The sequence below is a fragment of the Rhinolophus sinicus genome, chromosome 3, assembly GCF_057876585.1.
Source record: "Rhinolophus sinicus isolate RSI-liver-muscle chromosome 3, RSI-T2T, whole genome shotgun sequence".
NCBI classification, from domain to species: domain Eukaryota; kingdom Metazoa; phylum Chordata; class Mammalia; order Chiroptera; family Rhinolophidae; genus Rhinolophus; species Rhinolophus sinicus.
The window spans coordinates 173110831-173130298 of record NC_142503.1 but is presented as its reverse complement, the minus strand read 5'-3'; the positions used below and the strand labels follow the sequence as shown (position 1 = coordinate 173130298).

The following is a 19468-nucleotide window of genomic DNA, read 5'->3' as shown; positions in this document are numbered from 1 at the left end:
GGTCTGATTATCTTGCCTTTTAAAACACTGGGTAGGATAAACAAATCATGTCAGCGGATTATATTCAAGAAACACCAATTAGAAATCCCTCTCTAGTTTTCCTACTGCTGCTGTTGTACATGGAGCTGACCTGAACCTGAATGCAGCTTAAAGGAGACGAGACCCACCTTGACCAACCTGCCGACCTACGTGCAAGAAAAATAAATGTTTGCTGCTGCTATTGTCAGCAGAGTAAGCAACCCAAATTGAGTAATTAAGCATTTATGTCTTACACTTCACTGTTTATGCATTTCTATTACATGCCAGGCCCTTGTAGGCATTTGAATTTACAACCCCTGCCTTAGTATCTCCTGTGATCTTGTAGACCACAGCTAACGCTGCCAAAGAGGCAAAAAAAGCACTGCAATATTCAACTGTTCTGAGGAAAACTTAGGATGCCAAAATAAGACTCTGTCCTCCTGCCTGTACCTTTTTGGGTACAGGATAGTCACTTCCAAAGCAAAACCACCTCACTCAAGGAGGACAGATACCTTGTCTCCTTCAATCATGAACAAAGCATAGAAATTACTCCCAGAAAATACAAATAATGTAGAACTGTGCTATATTGTTTCTTATTATTCAGGGCAAGTATCTGGGTATAATCATCACTCTTAAATGTAGTAAAGATTTGGCAGTGCTTCCAGGGTTTACTCTTCCAGAGATGCTCTTGAACTAAGACACGCAGATGGTACATATCTTTTTGTTGACCTGAGTTTGGGCCAGTTCTCTAGTCCTGTAATCTCGGGATTACACTCTACAAATACCTTTTTTGATAACCCTTAAATACAATCTTAATTGTACCTAACCACATTAGCATCTTGATCATGCGTTCTCAGGGGTGATACTAACTGCAAGGGTGAAACTTGGCTTTCACTGGAGAGGGGGGTAATTTTACTCTTTTTATAGCTATATAAAGCACAGATATACATACAATACATAAATTGATATACAGTATATCTGTGGTATTAAAATCTCATGGTGGGGGGAGGGGGTGATTAAGGGGAAAAAGTATCTAAAAAGCTCCTTAAGGGGTGGTAATGAAAAAAAAGATTGAGAAACACTGATCTGATCTATATTATCTCATATGGGAAGTCTACCATTACATGGTTTGATCTCCACATAATGTAAACTTTTACAGTTTAAACTTCAAACATATTTTACTACCAATATTCAGTCCTAACAGATGCAGAATTATCTGCTATATATCCCACAAGTGAGGAACTTGACGTGCTTGGAGAGTGGGACAAAGCCCTGTCGCTCACTTCCATTACTGCTTCGGCAGAGTGGTTTCTCTTTGATTTCTCCTCTGCTGCTTCTGCTTTTGGCATGAGTAGCTCTTCTCTAGTTCCCCTTTTAATCTTGGTGCTGTAACTGAATATACACACATTCAGTGAAGTTCACATAAATCAAAAGTGATGATAAATAAATTACAGAATACTGAAGCTAGAGTCAGGAAAAAGTAGCTATAAAAATGACAGCAGAATGTTTCCAGATTCATTCTTCCTTGCTCAGTCAGCTCCAGACCTAGTCTAGTTTATTCAACCAGCTGCCTTACCCCTCACCTGCACAGATCTAACCTGATATCTGGGACTCTAGGTGTGACCTTTTAACCAGAAACAAAGATCATGCAATGCAATTAATTAGACACCTCCCTTGATATCTGGATTAATGCTCTATTGCTATGTAACAAATTACCAGAAACGTAATAGCTGCAAACAACACCCGTTTATTGCCTCACAGTTCTGTATGTTATCAGTCCTGATGAGCTTGACTGGGTTCTCAGCTAAGTCTCACAAGGCCAAAACGAAGTGTCAGCTGAGCTAGACTCCTATCTGGAGTCTGCGGGGGAAGTATTTACGTCCAAGCTCATTTGGTTGTTGGCAAAATCCTGCATTTGTGGGTCCACGCTCCCTGCTTCCTTTCTGGCTGTCATCTGAGGGCCACCTACATTCCTTCTCACATGGTTCCTTCTATCTTCATGTTTTGAATCCTCACGTTTTGAATCTTTCTGGCTTCCCCTTCTTTAGCCAGAGAAAGCTCACTGCTTTTAAGGCTCATAGGATTAGACTGGAATAATCTCTCTATCATAAAGTCAATTGTGCCATATAACATACCATGAACATGGGAATGATGTCATATTCACAGATTCCAGGGATTATAGCAAAACATCTTTGGGAGACCATTTTAGAAATTCTATCACAAGGTCTCTGGGAAGGGAGAGGTAATAAATTAAAGTTTTTAAAAAATTACAAGCATATGCACACACACGCGCACACACATATATGCATACATACATATATAGTGATGATTTCATTTTTTTTCATCTTCCCACAAGGAAAACACCAACGTTAAACAATTTTTCAGGCAAGTTCTACCAAATTTTCAAGAAACAAATAATTCTAATCTTCTATTGCTGAATATAAAAAAGAGATATTCCACAACTCATTCTACCAATTAACTCAAAATAGATCACACAAAAATTAACTCAAAATAGACCATAGACTAAATGTAAAACCTAACTATAAAACTCTAGAAGAAAACATAGCTTCTGTGTCCCAGGCTGGACAAAGAATTTGTGGAGATGACACCAAAAGCATAATTTATAAAAGAAAAAATTGATAGATTGAATGACACCAAAATTTAAAATGTGAAAAGCTACCACTAAGAAAATGAAGAGACAGTCACAGATTAGAAGAAAATAATTGCAAATCATGTATCTGATAAAGGACTTGTACCCAGAATATATCAAGAATTTTTATAACTCAATAACAACAAAACAACCAATTAAAACATTGGCAAAAGATTTTAATAGACATGTCACTAAAGAAAATACACAAATAGCTAATAAGCACAAAATCACTAGTCATCAGGGAAATGCAAATTAAAATTACAGTAGTACCTCGGTTTTTGAACGTCTCCATTGACGGACATTTTGGTTTATGAACGCCGTAAACCCAGAAGTAAATGCTTCGGTTTTCAAACATGACTCAGAAATCGAACATGTCACACAGCTTCCACTCAGTGCAAGAGCCTGAGGCCTAGCTGTCGGCTGTTTTCGAACGTTTCAGAACTCATGGATTACATTCGAAAACCGAGGTACCACTGTACAATGAAATACCAATGCACACTCATTAGAATAGCTAAAATCAAAAGGATGATACTAAGTCTTGGTGAGGATGTGGAGAAACAAACCATCAGACATTGCTGGTAAGAATGTAAAATGGTACAGCCACTTTAGAAAGCAGTCTGACATTTTCTTAAATATTACACATACCCATCACATGAGCTAGTCATTACACTCCTTGGAATCTACGCAAGAGAAACAAACAAACAAACTACATTCACATAAAGACTTGTCCTTGAATATTCATTGCAGCATTATTCCTGATAGATAAAAACTGGAAACAGTCCAACTGCCCATCAACTAATGAGTCAATAAACAAAATGTGCTATATAGCCATACAATATTATTCAACAATTAAAAGAAACAAATTACTAATACATGCAACAACAATGATGAACCTCAAAAACATCATGACATGTGAAAGAAACCAGCCACAAAAGATTATATATTATATGATCCCACTTACATGAAATGTTTAGAAGAGACAAATTTATGGACAGTTGATCAGTGGGTGCCTAGGGCTGAGGACGGGGACGGGGATTAACTATAAATGGACACAAGGATGATGGAAATGTTCTAAACTGTGATTTACTATAAATTTACTAATATAATTGAATTATACAATTACAATGGTTGAATTTTATGGTACTTAAATTGTACCTTAATAAAATTTTTTTTTAACAGCCGAATGATTTATGAAAAGGTATTCAAGCTCATTAGTAATTAGGAAAGTGAAAACTAAGATCACAAAGATGGGCAGAAATTAAGTTTGACAATACCAAAGCAAGAAGATATGGAGCAAGAGGAATTCATGCACATCAGTCATAAGACTGTAAACAGGCACAACCACTCCAGAAAACAATTTGTCCTGATTCTGCAAAGTCACACATGTGCATACCCTGTCACCAGCAAATCACTCCAAAGTAGATACCCTAGATGGGAGCCAGATAGTAATATTTTAGGCTTTGTAAATCATGAAGTCTTTGTCACAACTAACTCAACTTTGTCTCGTATATCACAAAAACAGCCACAGATAAAAGGTAAACAAATGAGCATAGCTGCAACAATAAAACTTTATTTACAAAAACAGGCAGTGAGCCAGGTTTGACCACTGACAGTAGTTTGCCAATCACTGCCCTAACGAAATCCTATATATGTGATCCAGGAGACGTGCAACTCTTTCCTCAGAACTTGTTTACATTAGTAGCAAACTGGAAGCAACTCAAATGTTCATTTACAGAAGGGATAAATTGTGGCACATTTTCAAAATGAAATATGATACAGCAGTAAAAGTGAATTATACTCTTGCTACCTACAACAACATAGATAAATCTTAGAAAATAATACTAAGTGAAAAAAGTGATTCATAGAAGAAATATAATACAATTTAATTATAGATACATGACTTCATACAGCTCAAAAATAAGCAAAACTAAATAAAATTTTATTATCTCCTATGTATATAGGTGGTAAAGGAAAACTATAGGTATAGGAAACTATGGGGGGAAAAGGTAGAGGAATGGGAGAAATTCAAGATGGAGGTTACCTCCCAACAGAAGACAAACATAGGACCAGGGAGGAGTCCACAGTTAGTTTCAGTGGTTTTGATATTGTTCTAGTTCTTATATTGGATCGCAGTCTCATAAGAGTTCACAACTTACACTTGCAGGACATATTTAATCTTGTATACATAAAATATTAAAATTTTGTTTTTTAATAAACAAGTAAACAAAAAAACTCCCTGTATTCAACTGGAAAAATCCCAAAAAGACCGAAGAGGCTACCTGTAGCTGAAACAGAAAGTGGAGAACTTGCCATTAATAAGCAGTCAGGGTATTTATATTTCAATTTGTCCAAGTAGGTCACGATAAAACACCTACATGACTTGGAACTACTGCTTGGATTCAGAAAAATTGATAAAAACTAAGTGAAAAAGAATTGAAAATTATTCTAAAACTTAAAAAATAAGCAGTAGTTGTTCGTTAATCTTCCTTAAGTTCAATTTTTTGCTATTTAAATAAGTTTATTACTGTGGATCACTATTGTTATCAACCTATTCCATCACTGGTCCAGCTAAATACCAAGAAAGATTCTATAAAATAGGATTCTGGCACCATCTGGTGGCAGTATCTGCAACAGCAAGTTCTCCTTTTTTTCAGATTCACTCATTCATTCATTTACCAACTATTTAATAGGCAACTACTAGGCATAGTACACACACATTTTTTAATCTTTCTTGAAAGACAGGAAATAACATAAGGTGTAGCATCTAAAACAGAATTTTAGATCTTCAAGGAAAAAAACCTACAGTTAAATGTATGACAATCAAAATGTAAGAGTCTGCTCTTGTTTAGTTTACTTAAAGTATCTATTCCTCTGGAACTCTCAGGCGAGAAGTCCCTCAGGAGTGCGCTGGTAAATATACTCTATCGACTCACCACATCAGAACCAGGAAGCACACCAATGGGGTCTTCAAGGAAAGGAACTGTGGTGATTTTTAAATGTCCTCAAATGCTTGACACTTCTTCTTTCAAAGGGCACAGCCGAATTTCCCTTTCCTTGAACATGGGCTGGAATTAACGACTCTCTTCTAATGAAGAGAATGTGGGAGAAGTAATGATGTATAACTTCCACATCTAAATCACCAACGGCATCGGCACTTCCATCATGCCTTCTTTTGGATCACTTACCCTGGGGGAGGAGACTCAAGCAGCCTTTGGAGAGCCTGCTGGGGAAGAACTGTGACCTCCCCTCAACAGCCAGCACCAACGTGCCAGCTGTGTAAGTGAAACCCCTTGGAAGTACTGACCAGCCCCAGCAAGTCCTCAGATACTGCATCCCTGGCCAATATCACCACGAGAAGTCATTCCCAGAGAAACAAAATCAATACATGTTTATTATTGTTTTAAACCACTTAGTTTTAGGGTAAATTGTTATGCAACAATATATAACTAATATCTATCACTTCCTAAAACCAAGTTTTGTCTGCAATAAGGAGTAAAAATAGCTCACGTCAGTTTAATACTATAATTTGCCCACATGTTAATAAACTTTAAAATTTTCATTCCTAATACACTAAGTAGTAATCCTTTTCTAATTCCCCAAACTGTTTCATATTATTTCATAATATTCACCACATTCTAAGTTTATTCGAAAAACAGCAACCTAAGCCGACCAATCAGTCAGCAGGGATTTTTTTGAACATCATTTTGCAGAGCAACTGTACTAGGTACTAGGTGGAGAACCATGCCTTTGAGGTGTTCATAATTTAATTCAAATTAACATCCATGAAATATATGTTTTTTGACTAAATTTTTCCTCCTGGCTCTGAAGGTGTCAGATCCATGAAAGAAGTTCTGGAAAGTAACTTTACCTCTGTGAGGGATCCACAAGCCACACCACCATGCAGGGCTTCATCCAAAGCAGAAAGGGTTGTAGATAAGAATGCTGGCAAGAGAGGAGCAGACCTTTGCATCTTTATCTCATAAGCCTGAACAGGAAAAAGATTAAGTTCTTTTCAACCTCCATATCTATTTGAAAACACACACCAACTCAAAACCTAAAATTTTAGCAGCTGGAATCCAATTCCATCTTTTTCCCTTCTATTATTTATTTGTTCAACAAATATTTACTCTGTGCCAGTGACTGAGCTAGATTATGGGGCTATGATTTAACAGATAGAGCCCCTGCCTTCACAGTACTTACAGTCAACCATTAGGGCTAGAAACTGGGCAATTACTATACAATTAATAAGAGACGTAGTGATAGGGAAAGTGGAGACGTAGTGACAGTATACCTGATCTGGATTTTGTGATCCAGTAAGGCTTCATGGAGGAGCTGGATGTCTAAACTTAAATCTGAAATAACTGTTAGAGAGGCAAAGGAAATGTGCGTGTTCCTACCAAAGAGATAGAATGTACAAAAAAGGTCAAGAAGCAAGGAACTAACAAAAACTGGAAAAAAAAATAGAGTTCATTTAGAACAGTTGACGGAGTGTGGTGGGGTTGTGGCAGGCTGGAGAAATGAGCAGGGGCCAAATCATGAAGAGCCTTGTTGAAGTTTGGCTTTGATACTGAGAGCAAGAAGGAGCAACATGATCAAAGCTGGTTTCTGAAGAATAGCTTGAAGGTATGTGTGGTGAGGCTGTGAAATGGACACCCCAAAAGATATCCACATCAAATCCTTGGAACCTGTGAGTAGTACCTTTTTTGTAAGAAGGATCTTTGCAGATGTGATTAATGTGATTACATGCCCACTAGCAACGTACAAGAACACTTGCCTCTTTGCAATCTCTACCATTAAAATTTCATTTTTATGAATGAAATGAAACTATAAGAATTCATTCATTCACCATACATTCACTGTGTGCTTACTGCATGCCATACACTATGACTGGATGTGGGAATACAAGGGTAAACCAAACAGACACAGTTTCTACCCACTTAAAGTCTTAAATTTAATAAATATGTCTTAAATCCAAGGTTCTTCTGCTCTGTGAGGATGTAGGAAGACCAGAATATTAATATTTATGAGCCATAAATGTGCCCCTCTTGTCTAATCTTTCTTACTGAATACGTATTTCAGTTAAATTCATAGAATTTTTTAAGGCTACATTCAGGCACATAAAATAATTAGAAAACCTAAGATTAAAGTCACATGGTTTGCATCTGATTCAGAAGTACCTGAATATTGTCTACAATCCATCATCAGGCAACATATAGGTGGGCATAGGAATCTGTCAACACTAAAGTGCTTCATTTGTAAACTGTAACTGTACTTACTAGAATAATCAATTTGGTGACTCTCAAAAATAAATAAATAAATAAATAAATAAATAAATAAACAAACAAATAAATAAATAAATAAATAAAATAAACTAACAAAAAAGCCTTCAGACATTACAGTATGTGCACAAATGAGACAAAGTAATATTGTGATAGGGCATTCCACCAGTTTTTCTTCTACTTTGGCGGCTGCTGCTTCTCAGATTCATCATTGTCTATTCTCATCTTTTAAATGTTGGCTTCACTCAGGATTTGGTCTTGGGTACACGTATCTTCTTACTGTACATACTCTCTAGGCAATTGCTCATCCATTCCCATGGCCTTTACGATTCCATTTACACAGATGACTCCCAAAGGCATACTTCCAGGGCAGACTGCCCCTTTGAGCTCCATGTCCATATACGAGAATGTAACAGCCTACTTCACATCTCCACTCAGCGTTTCACATGCACTTTAAATTCAACAAGCACTAAACTGAATTTATGATCTGCCTTCCTCAAAGCTGACCCTCTCCCAATACTCCTTACCTCAGGAAATGGTACCACCCAGTTTCTCAATGCAAAAATCAAGGAATCATCGCTGACACTTTCCTGTACCTCACCACCACTCACAGACAATCACCGAATGCTACCCATTCAACCTCCTAAATCTCTCTCATAGTAATTGACATTATACCATCTGCATTAATACCACACTAATAATCCACGTCACAACCACATTCTGTCCGGAATATAGTAACAAATACCTAACTAGTCTTCACAAATATTTTCTTCCTCCTTTTCAATCACTTGTCTATGCTCAAGACTGAGTTTTTTAAAACACATATTACAATATACTTTTATGGCTTCTCATTGCTCCCAGAATAAAGTCCAAAATCGTTCACATTGTCTGCAGGTCCTACTGCCATGACTCCTGCTTACTTCTCTGACTTCATCTCCTGCCATCCTCTTCCTCACTGCTACATTCCATTCACGCCAGCTTCATTTTATGACCATACCAGCATCCTGTGCTTCTCTTGACAGGGCCTTTGCATCTGCTAGTCCCATTGCCCCACTCCCTCCCTTCCCAGCTCCCTTCCTTATCTCTCTCCTATCCATCCTTTAGGTTTTAGCTTAAATATCGCTTCCTTGGGGGAGTCCTTCCTGACTCATAAACTAAGTAACGTCCCCTGGTACTATGTTTTAATGCTCCTTAAACTTTTCCTTCATAGGACTCATCACTACTACAATTAACTATTTATTGATGTAATTATTTGTTTAATGTCTGACTTCTCCCACTAGACTGTAAGCTATGTGAGGGCAGGAACTTTATCAATCTTGTTCACTGCAATATACCCGGTACCTGAAAAAATACCTGATACATGGCTCACACTCAATAAATACTGGTTGAAGAAATAAATGACTAAATAAACAAATACATAAACAGACAAAAATCTTTCCTGAAGGAATGAACTAAGGCTAAGCCAATGTTGAAGGCAGGACTCATATCTAAAGAATGCTATAAGAGTGAATGTGCAACAAAGGAGAAAGATGGATTCTTGAATTGGCATGTGGAATGACACTGAGATTGCAACTGAAGTGGTGATGGAAGTGGAATCTAAAGTTAAATTTCCCACCCATGTTCTCTTATTTAATTATCTAAATAGAAATATGTCATAGCTACTGACCAAATATATAGAAAGATAGATGTCAAATTAAAAGGTTTCCCTGGTGCTTTACAGCCTTCAAAATAGTAACAGGATATTTTGAATCTAGTCACAGAATCATCTCACACTATTTTAACTCTAACTTCTCCCATAAAACAAAGTGAGTTGTCCAAAGCTACGAAATCAATAACAATGCTAAGACAAGTGCCATACCCTAACTCCGATTCTAATTCTCCTTCTGCTTTAAGGTATTTCTGCGTTAAGGTATTTTCCTTAGATGACAAGCGAAATCTAAACAAAAGAAAGTATTTTATCTGTTCATTGTTTCAGAAGTCTCAAATGACAATTCCGATTTCACAGAATTGCACCCTACTTTATTGCTCAGCGGTTACCAAATTTCAATATGACATAATAAGGTAAGCAATTTACAAAGCATTGAACAGATTTTTAGGCAGCTCTCATTCTGGGAAAATAATATTTGTTCTACCGTGCATAAAACCTATATTTTGAAAAGCTAAAGTCATGAAACAGAAAGTATGAAAAAACAGTATACAACTTGATGAGAACTTGTCATAAAAGACTTTAACTCTTCTCAAGAGTAAGGATAAGTTTTCAAGTATTATTTATTCAAGCAATAATCAAGTATAAGTTCAATATATATACTTTATGATGTAGACTAAGTGATGATAAAAGTTAGTATTACAGAGACAGGGGAATTCTAAAATTAAAAGCATATAATTTAACCATAAAGTCCACAAATCCCGCCCAAATAAAGAGAAAAGTGACCTTTTGAAATATCACTATCAGCTACACAGAACAAAACTTTCTGTTGCCTCCTCATTCCTATAATTAGAAACTATCTCCCATGAGCTTATAAACTACATAAATTTTTCACATATATTCTCATTAGAGGACTAACTCTGGTGCGAGAGTCAATATTTCTGAGGTACTCATATTTATTTTTGCTTTTGCTTCATCCCAAAAAAGACTATAAATATGATAATCATTTCAAAATAAAAATCATAATCAAATCATCATAAAAAAAATATACCGTTTGCATCTGTGGGGCGCAGGCCCTGCTGACCGTGCACAGAAGTTCATGGACACCTTGATAACTAAGGCCAGTCATCTTCACAAGCTCCAGTGGGGAAAGACATAAGAAGTCCTAAAGAGACACAAAGAGAATATTTTAAATATGTATGTAAAAAGAAAATCTCAGTTGATATTGTCCATGTGTAGATAACAGTGAAATGTATTGCAGAGCAAAGATTTATGTGTTCCATATGGTATTCCCTCCTAAATACGCCTTAACTAAAAGATATGACGGTAGTCTTATCTTATAGTTATCCAAGTTAGTTGGCATGTACCAGAGGACATACCAAGTGACATCACATGGTAGCAGCAGCATACAACCCAGGTGTATATATGCACTGTACTTGTGCCTGAAAGAGTTTGGGTACAAACAGATGCCCAGAAAGTGTCAGGTTGAAATGAGTTTCTCCTAAGCTATATGAGATCTTTCAGAGGCAGTATCTGATCACTGAGAGGGAATAAAACTGACTATGCAATGAAATGTTACTTTTCATACTTTTAAGAGCATTTCAAAGTATGAAAGTGAGGGTTATTAAATGTATAACAGAGGAAGCAAAGATACCTTTAACACATGAAGCAATGTTTTCAAAATTGCAGTATGCTCTGAAAGTCTGTTTTATTAGGATTAAGTCCTAACCTAAAACCTTATATTTCATTTAACCCAAAAGAGATTTGCTTCACTATTGTGCTTAAAAATACAATATCTTCTCTATACATTTCTCTCTCCATCAACAGGAAAATAAATGATCTTATTAATTTCTCTTGCTTTCAAGAGGAATTATCCATTTTGAATACCATTTGAGTCATAGTTTTCATGTAACTACAAAATTTCTTTTAAGTAGGTAAAACTTCTCTCAAATCCCCAATGGCACAGGCGTACTTCGCCTTAGGCCATGAGGATCCTCCCCCACAAAATACAAAAATATTGAACTTGAATAAATGAAATAATATTTGGAAGTATAACCCAGGGGGCTTGTCTTTTAAAATTAGCCTATGTAGAAATACCATCATTTACCTTTTTTTCTGTAAACCCACATTTTCAAATTTCAGATTTAAGAGTTATTAAGGTATACTTAAAATTAATTTGTACTTAAAGTTTTTCATTGGAAAAAATTAAATAAATTTTACCTGACAGGTAACAATCTGATGTCTGTTCAGACGGTCACACAACTCTTGTGATAAACCCACTCGTCTTAGTTTCCTGCTACCCATGCCTACAGACGCAGCAAAAAAAAACAACACTTTGAAAAAAACATAAGAAAATAGCATAAGCTATAATAGCTGGCTACCATCCAAAACACTCCACAAAATAAAAAATTCTTTGAATTTCTCATGCAAAATGAAATGTATAGTATTTAAAATATTACTGATAAAATTAAGGAAGGCTATAGAATCTAATAGGGAATCTTTCTAATAGTAGAATCTTTCTAAATAGGGAAGACAACTGTTTGTGAAACATGCATACAGAGAAACAAGGCAAGATAAGAATGTGCCTTTCACACAATTCTTTGATACTTATATGTATATAATACCACTTCACATTTTTATAGCATCTTGAGATTTTCAATGCATTTATAAATTTTATTTGGCTGTGTAACTAACCTTCAAGGCAGATTTCCAAACAGCGCTCCTAGAAAGTCTTTCCTTTCATTGCACTGTATCAATAAATTTATTTAGCATGTACTGTATATCACGCACTGTTGCTTTATATAAATTATTAATCTTCTCAACATCCCTATAAGAAAGGTTATTGGCCCTGTTTTTGCATATGAGAAGACAAAAGCCTGGCAAGCTTAGCTACCCTAATATTACCAGAAAAAGTAAATGGTAGGTCCAGAATGTGAGCTCAGAAAGTCTGACTCAGGTCTAGCCTCTAAACCACTATACTCTACTACGAGTCCATAATCTATTTAACTTACCCCTTTTCTATAAGTCAGAAAAACATCTTCTGAATCAAATCAGATTGTATTATTCCAGGTGTTATTTCCAAGCTGAATTGTTGTTTATTGTACCAGTTGCCCCATTCCCACACACTATACTAGCTTCTCACATTCCCATATACTATTAAATATCACTCTAGTTGAATCTCATTGGGCTAAATAAGGCTCCTGAAATAATCGTCTTCCGAGAGCTAGAATAGAATCACTGTGACTTCCTTAATAATGCATGCAAAGAAAAGGCCATGTATCTCCGAGATGGCAAAATGTGTTCTGGGTAGAGTAGAAATAGGAACTCTTCATTGTTCCAGGGGATAAAGCAATATAATTATCAAAAAAGAAGTAACATTTTGGAACAAAAATATATACTGAAAATGTAGACATTTATTTCCAATACCATGGCCCAAATTTCTATTTAATATCTAAATTCTCTGAATCATTGTATGTGTGTATCAGATTAACTCTATGTGAACATCAGATTAAATCTCTCTCTCTCTCTCTCACACTCACACACACACACACACACACTCACACACACACAGACACACCTCTCATAAACACCGACTATATCCCTCTCATTTCTCTCAATAGGAATTTGTCATTATTGATTTGTTTCCCCAATAGAAAGTTTACTAAGTGACATGTGGTATGTCATTATGTAGTGTCTTTACAGATCAGGTAATTCCAGGCAATGACACCACTTAGACTGATAAATTCAATCAAAAAGGAGAACTGTAAACCCAAACTACCTGGACTTTAACAATGACCAACTCTGTTATCTCTGCCTTATTAGGGCCACTCCCACCACTTGTCTGGACTATTGCATAGCTTCTGGTTACTCCCTGCCTTATTTAAAAAATCCATTTATTTGCTCACTTTTTAGACACACACTCTGCTTAGCTCTAGGTACAAGAATAATTTAAGCATATTCCCTCCCCTTTGGCAACTCACAATAAAAGATGAAAAGAGCTATATACAAAAATAACTGCAGTCATGCAATAAGTATTGTTGTTGGTATTTAAAGGTGCTATGGACAAGAAGCCCCAAACTGACCTGCAAAAGTCAGGTCAGTGCCACAATCCTGCCAGAGATAGCTTCCTAACAAGTTGCTCCTATCCTGTCAATCTCATCCTTTAAACTGCCCACGGAACCATTAGACCATAGGATGAATTCCACACCTCTTAGGATTGCATTAAAACCCTTCATAAATTTGTCCCTCATTTCTCTCTCATTTGCACATCAGATTGCAAGGCTCAGATCCTGACCTTCCTGGCAAAGTTACTTCACCTACCACTGTCATCTGTAAAACAAGGGTAATTTAAATATCTACACCTGTAGGAATGTAGTGAAGGTTAAAGGATTTGGATAATGCCTGGCACATAATGCTCAAGGTTAACAAGCATTATCAATTCATTCAGCAAAACATCCTTTGCTGCCTCACATGACCTGCTCTCCAGCCACAACAGTGTACGAGCATAATAGATTATGCAAGCGCCATCCTGCCTCCCTGACTTTCCTGGACAAAGCCTGCCCCCAACTCAGTCTCTTCTCCAATGTTCTCATCACTTTGTACATATTTACCCAATAATCTTATTGATGTATTATTATGCCTTGCATGTTTGATTCTTCCACCAGACTATAAGTTTCTGCTCTGTGTTGTGTGCACGCGCTCATGTGAATGGGGAATGAGGAAAGATATTCAACCCTGTCCTCGTCATCAAGAAAAGAAAAATCAAGTTAGATGCTAAATGAAAACCGTTAAGTAATAATAACTGCTAATATTTATTGAGCCCTTATTACGTCCCATACACTGTTCAAGCGCTTCGGATATTTTACTCCATTTTACAGATTAACGATACTGAGGCATTGAGTGGAAAAACTTTCGCAAAGTCTAACAGCTAGCATTTGGTGAGTTCCGCACCATACGTAGTTCCGCATCAGAGATCTGACTCCAGATTGATTCCTCGCTATCACCTACCTCTCCTTCAACACCACCTGAAGGGGGGCAGACCCTAAACTTCCCCTAATCGTGGGATCCCCTACCTAAACCCCAAACTGCCCGAAGTGGGGGGCGGGGGAAGTGGGCATCAAGAAGCGAAAACATTACCCCAGAATCCCTTAAAAACAGCATTTTTAACAAGGAGCTGCTTCCGTGCAATCCCACAAAAAAAAAGTCACGAAGCCCCAGATCCGCGGCAGGGTTCTTGGTAAGATCCCTATCGGCTTACGGGGGCGTGCCCTGCACCCAAGGACTCTCCGCTTCCCCAATATCAATACCACGGGCCCAGAGAGGAAGCAGAAAATAATGAGCGCACCCCACGTCCCCACAATTGCCCCCGAGATGAAACTTCCCGGTACCGGATCTGCAGCATCCAACTTTCAAAGTTTCCCCCACCCCTCACACAGTTCCCCGCGGAAAGCGCCACCAAGCAATAATCGAAACGCTGGTTGGCTCTTCGTCCTGGAAAACATCCAATCAGAAGTGGGCAGAGGCCCAGGTCGGCTTCGCTGCTTGCTGGGAATTGTAGTTTACGCTCTATAATATTATAATAATAAAACTAAAAAGTCCAGTTTCTCAATCTAATAATTATCAAAATCTGGTGGAGGAACATCAGCAAGGAGTGTATGAAGCCAGGAGATCTTGCTTGTTTTTTTTCTTTCTTTTGTCACCACATTTAGACATTGCTTAATGGACCAGAGATGTATGTTTTCTGGAAATAGAAGAGAATCCACCTACCATAAAAGAGGATTTGGAAGAGAGCTTTTGGGCTGTTTTGGCTTTTTTTTTTTTTTCACCACCCTTTGGTGAAATAGTTTGGGAAACGCTGGATAAAATTGCTCAAACCGTTAAGACTGTTTCAGATTATTGTATTTGCGAAAAGCTTTTGCTCATTCTTTGTTCTCATCTTCCCAGTGCATAACTCTAATTTATAATCGAGCTCACTGTATCCTAATTATTGACCTGCATCCTCCATAAACTGTGAACTCCTTGAGGACAGGGACCACATCTTATTCAGCTTCTAAAGCCTAGCACACCACTGAACTATCGGTTTTGGGTAAATGTGCAAATAAATGAATGGAGTTCAACAGAAGAAAATAGGAATTCAGAAGGTAGGGTTTGGGGATTATAAAAGGGCCGAAGTGGACAGAATTATAATGAAGGAGGATTCAGGTCTTGCTCTGGTATCCCCAAGGCCTAGCAAAGCACTATCACTGGCGGGCGCTCAGTAAATGCTGACTTCAAACGCTAGAGAGAAAAGAGGGGGGGGAGGGGAAAGGGTCAAGGAACACAGTTATTCTGCCATCTGCTCCGCCGAACACAGAACGGAAGATGTGGAGAAGAGTTGTCATAACTGAGAAGGATGGGCCTTAGCCAGATAGCAGATTTACTCTTTCCGCGCCTTCTTGCTTCCTTTAGACTGGGGAGGTGGCGTCACGTGACCCAAACAAATATGGCGCTTTATTTGCATCTTTCCTCCATTGACCAATAGGAGTGGCCGCTGTCAATCGTCAGCATCTCCGGCCTCCCGCCCCTGCAACCATGCGATTGGGATCTGTCACCTGACTCGGCTCAAACATGGCTGCGCTGGAAACGCTATTGCTTTGGGCCCCGGGAGCAGGTGAGTATAAGGCACTGCAGAGAGGACGGGGCGCTCTCTACGACCCCTGTAGGGAGCATCCCTGTGCCCCAATCCCCATCGCCCGCCAGTTCTGACACAGATTCATCTCCGGATCTTCAATCCTGTGCCTTAAAGGAAGGCTCAAACTAGGGAGGTCCCTGCTGAATTTCTCATTCTTAAGGAGACGACCACCTGGGGATTTAGAGTCGGACTGGGTATAAAGTTCAGGAGGGAATACGAAAGTGGAGTTACGGGTCTGCGGCCCGGGCTAATATGACAATTAATATTAAATGAATATTGGATACGCATAGAGAGATGGGATCCACCCCTTGGGGAAAGGTGGAACTTTTCAAAAAAGAAGATACTGACATGTCAAATCAGTCTTGACAACCATAATTATGAAAGTAAGTCCCGCCTTTCCCAATCGGGCTAGTACCGGTAGGTGCTAGTTTCTCTAAACACAGCCCCTTTCGTTTCTTCTTACTCTGGTATATACCTTTTATAGGAGGTGCTCCACGAATGAGAAAATTGAAAATGTGTTCTGCGTAATTCATCTCTTTCTATCTCCCTGCACTCTGTGCTGGGAAAATGCACCATCCGTTTGGAGAAGAGGAAACTGCTTCCCAGAAGGAGCTTTTTGGATTTTTCTGTGAGTGCCTTCGGAGGGGAGAATGGGAGCTGGCACAGGCATGTGTACCTCAGCTACACGAGGCACAAGGGGATATCCCAAAGAAGGTGGAAAATATACTTCAGGCGCTGGTGGTGTGTCCAAATCAGCTGAGGTAAGGGATTTCTCTTCCTGCCAGAGAGTCACAGGGCTGAGACACTAGGTTCAGTATTTGAGCTCTGGTCAATGTGCTTCACTCAGCTATCCCCTGAAGAATTAGCAGAGGCAGAGTGTATTTCACATGCTCTGAAATTTTACCTCCATAGTACATGCCTGTTACTTAATTAGTATTGGCTTTGAATTAATCATCTGCAGTTAAGCCTGGATAACAAATTGTGACTGAAACCACAATTGCTTGTTTATTATCATTAAAGTAGATGGTGGAACTGCATTGAAAATCATTTTCTTTCCCTCCAAAAAAAGCAAACCCTAGGGGGCTCTAAAAGAGGGTATTTGGGGTCTAATATATGGTGATGGAAAGAGAACTGACTCTGGGTGGTGAACACACAATGTGAGATACAAATAATGTATTACAGAATTGTACACCTGAAACCTATGTAATTTTACTAACAATTGTCACCCCAATAAACTTTAATTAAAAAAAAAAGCAAACCCTGTTCTCCACTTGCTTATGAAATAGAAGATATTGTTGTAGCTTCAACAAAGGACTAGAAGTGAATTCACTTAAAGCTTTTTATTTTGAAATAATTATAGACTCACAAGAAGTACAAAAATAATACAAAGAGTACCTTTTACCCAGCTTCTCCCAATTGTGACATCTCATATAGCTATAGTGCAATAGCAAAACCAGGAAATTGACATTGATACATTACTGTTAACTAGACTACAGACTTCAGTTTTCACCATTTTTTAAATCTGCATTCATTTTTATGTGTGTAGTTCTGTGCAATTTTATCTATGTATAAATTCCTGTAACTACCACTGTAATCAAGATACACAACTGTTTCATAACCACAAAATACCTTTTTGTATTTAGATGCCTCCCTGCCTGCTGTCAACCACTGTTCTCTAAATTTTTAATAAAGTATTCCTGGCAGTGCTAATAACAGCTAGTAGTATAGGAGTTAAATGTACTGTTCAGTCTGTCCCTCATTTTTCCTTACTTTGGCAGTTATGTTATACTGTTTAAGTATTAGCATGTATAGAGTGGGGACTTAAGTGATTCTTTTCTTCCTTCATTTTTTCCCCTTAAATTTTGGTTCTAGCCTGCTACTGTCTAATTTAAATTACTAACTTCAAAGAAAGTCTTATAATTTCCTACAACCCTCTTTTTAGCATTAGAGTTAAAAATAATTTATCAAGTTCCTTTTTTTCTTTAAGACTACTTGATTCAGTTTCTATTTTCAAGAATATACTTTAGATAGCTTTGCTTTTATGGTTTTCTATGTAATACTACTTTGTTTAAAAATAATAAAGACTAGATAAAGAGGTGGAGATAAGATGAAGGCTGTTTTTATGAAAACTCCTAGCTTTATTCTGGTCCTAGTTTTATTGATCTGACATATACATTTGAAAATTTCTTATTAGAACATCTTGCCTGTTCAGGATTTTTTTTTTAATGGGTTTCTATAAAATACATAAGTGTATTTTTTTTATTAAATTTATTGGGGTGACATTGGTTAATAAAATTATACAGGTTTTAAGTATACAATTCTATAATACATCATCTGTATATTGCATTGTGTTTTCACCACCCTTGCCTGTTCAGGTTTAAAATAGACTGAGCAGTGAAATCTAAATCTTGGATCACAAAAAAGGTCACTTTGTTTAGAAACTCTTTGTTTAGAAATTCCTTCTTTTTACCCTTTTCAGATGTGGACAAGACATCAACCCTCAAAGATTAGCCTGGGTCTGGCTTCTTGTACTGGAAGAATGGTTGGCCCAGGAAAAGGTAAAGAGGTTTATATTACAAATGTTTTCCTGAGGCTAAGACTGAGAAGAACTTGAAAGTCATTGTGATAATTCCCTTCTGTCTGTTACATCCTTTATTATGAGGTTTGTTATACTCCTCTCTCCCTATTGACAATGAGAATGGCTTAAATTTTTATTGCTGTCTCCTTACCTAAATAAAATATACTCATTAATTCACTAACATACATTGGCATGTAATACCGTTTGAGGTGATGCCATTTTGTTAAACACCACTATGAGATTTGTGCCTGAACAGAATTTTACAGAAATTGGTGAAAGTGACAAGATAGTAAATGAAGTATGAACCTCATATTACTTAAGTCACGGAGAATGGGCGGAGCTGAAACCTGGTGGTTCTTCCAAAAATCTTATTTTAACTAATCCAGTGCAGTGAAATCTTACACATTTAAACCTTATTGATTAATAATTGAATAACTCACCTGAACTGAACTAAAATTTATCAAATATGAAAAAAAAGTGAGCAAAGTAATACTGAAAGAAAACTTGTAAGGAAGTGCTTTTCTTTTTAAAGTAAAATTGCAATTAAAAGCCTCTTTAGAATGATGTGATAATTATCAGAAATTGATATCCATTAAAAGTCTTTCTCTGAGGCAATTTTGTATTAAAC

At 37.4% G+C, this 19468-nt stretch overlaps 2 protein-coding genes across 15 annotated transcripts in view; one reads left to right on the top strand and one right to left on the bottom strand.

Moving 5' to 3' along the window:
- The window catches only part of RAD51B (RAD51 paralog B), a 619726-nt gene extending 604696 nt beyond the window's left edge, over nucleotides 1–15030 (bottom strand). For 10 of the 13 annotated variants that reach the window (XM_074327303.2, XM_088797377.1, XM_074327309.2 and 7 more), the window contains exons 1-4: nucleotides 14937–15030; nucleotides 11813–11898; nucleotides 10644–10757; nucleotides 6537–6653 (exon numbers count right to left, since the gene is read on the bottom strand). In XM_074327303.2, coding sequence (XP_074183404.2) covers nucleotides 6537–6653; nucleotides 10644–10757; nucleotides 11813–11896 — 315 coding nt within the window. In that variant the 5' untranslated portion in view covers nucleotides 11897–11898; nucleotides 14937–15030. Of the gene's footprint in view, nucleotides 1–6536; nucleotides 6654–10643; nucleotides 10758–11812; nucleotides 11899–12286; nucleotides 13076–14728; nucleotides 14914–14936 lie in introns of those variants that run through there. The other 3 variants (XM_074327304.2, XM_088797374.1, XM_074327305.2) reach the window with 3 other exon arrangements.
- A 1117-nt stretch (nucleotides 15031–16147) lies between these two features.
- Nucleotides 16148–19468, top strand: part of ZFYVE26 (zinc finger FYVE-type containing 26) — a 60811-nt gene continuing 57490 nt past the window's right edge. For both annotated transcript variants that reach the window (XM_019733560.3, XM_074327310.2), the window contains exons 1-3: nucleotides 16148–16241; nucleotides 16747–17023; nucleotides 18742–18820. In XM_019733560.3, coding sequence (XP_019589119.3) covers nucleotides 16830–17023; nucleotides 18742–18820 — 273 coding nt within the window. In that variant the 5' untranslated portion in view covers nucleotides 16148–16241; nucleotides 16747–16829. The remainder of the gene's footprint in view (nucleotides 16242–16746; nucleotides 17024–18741; nucleotides 18821–19468) is intronic.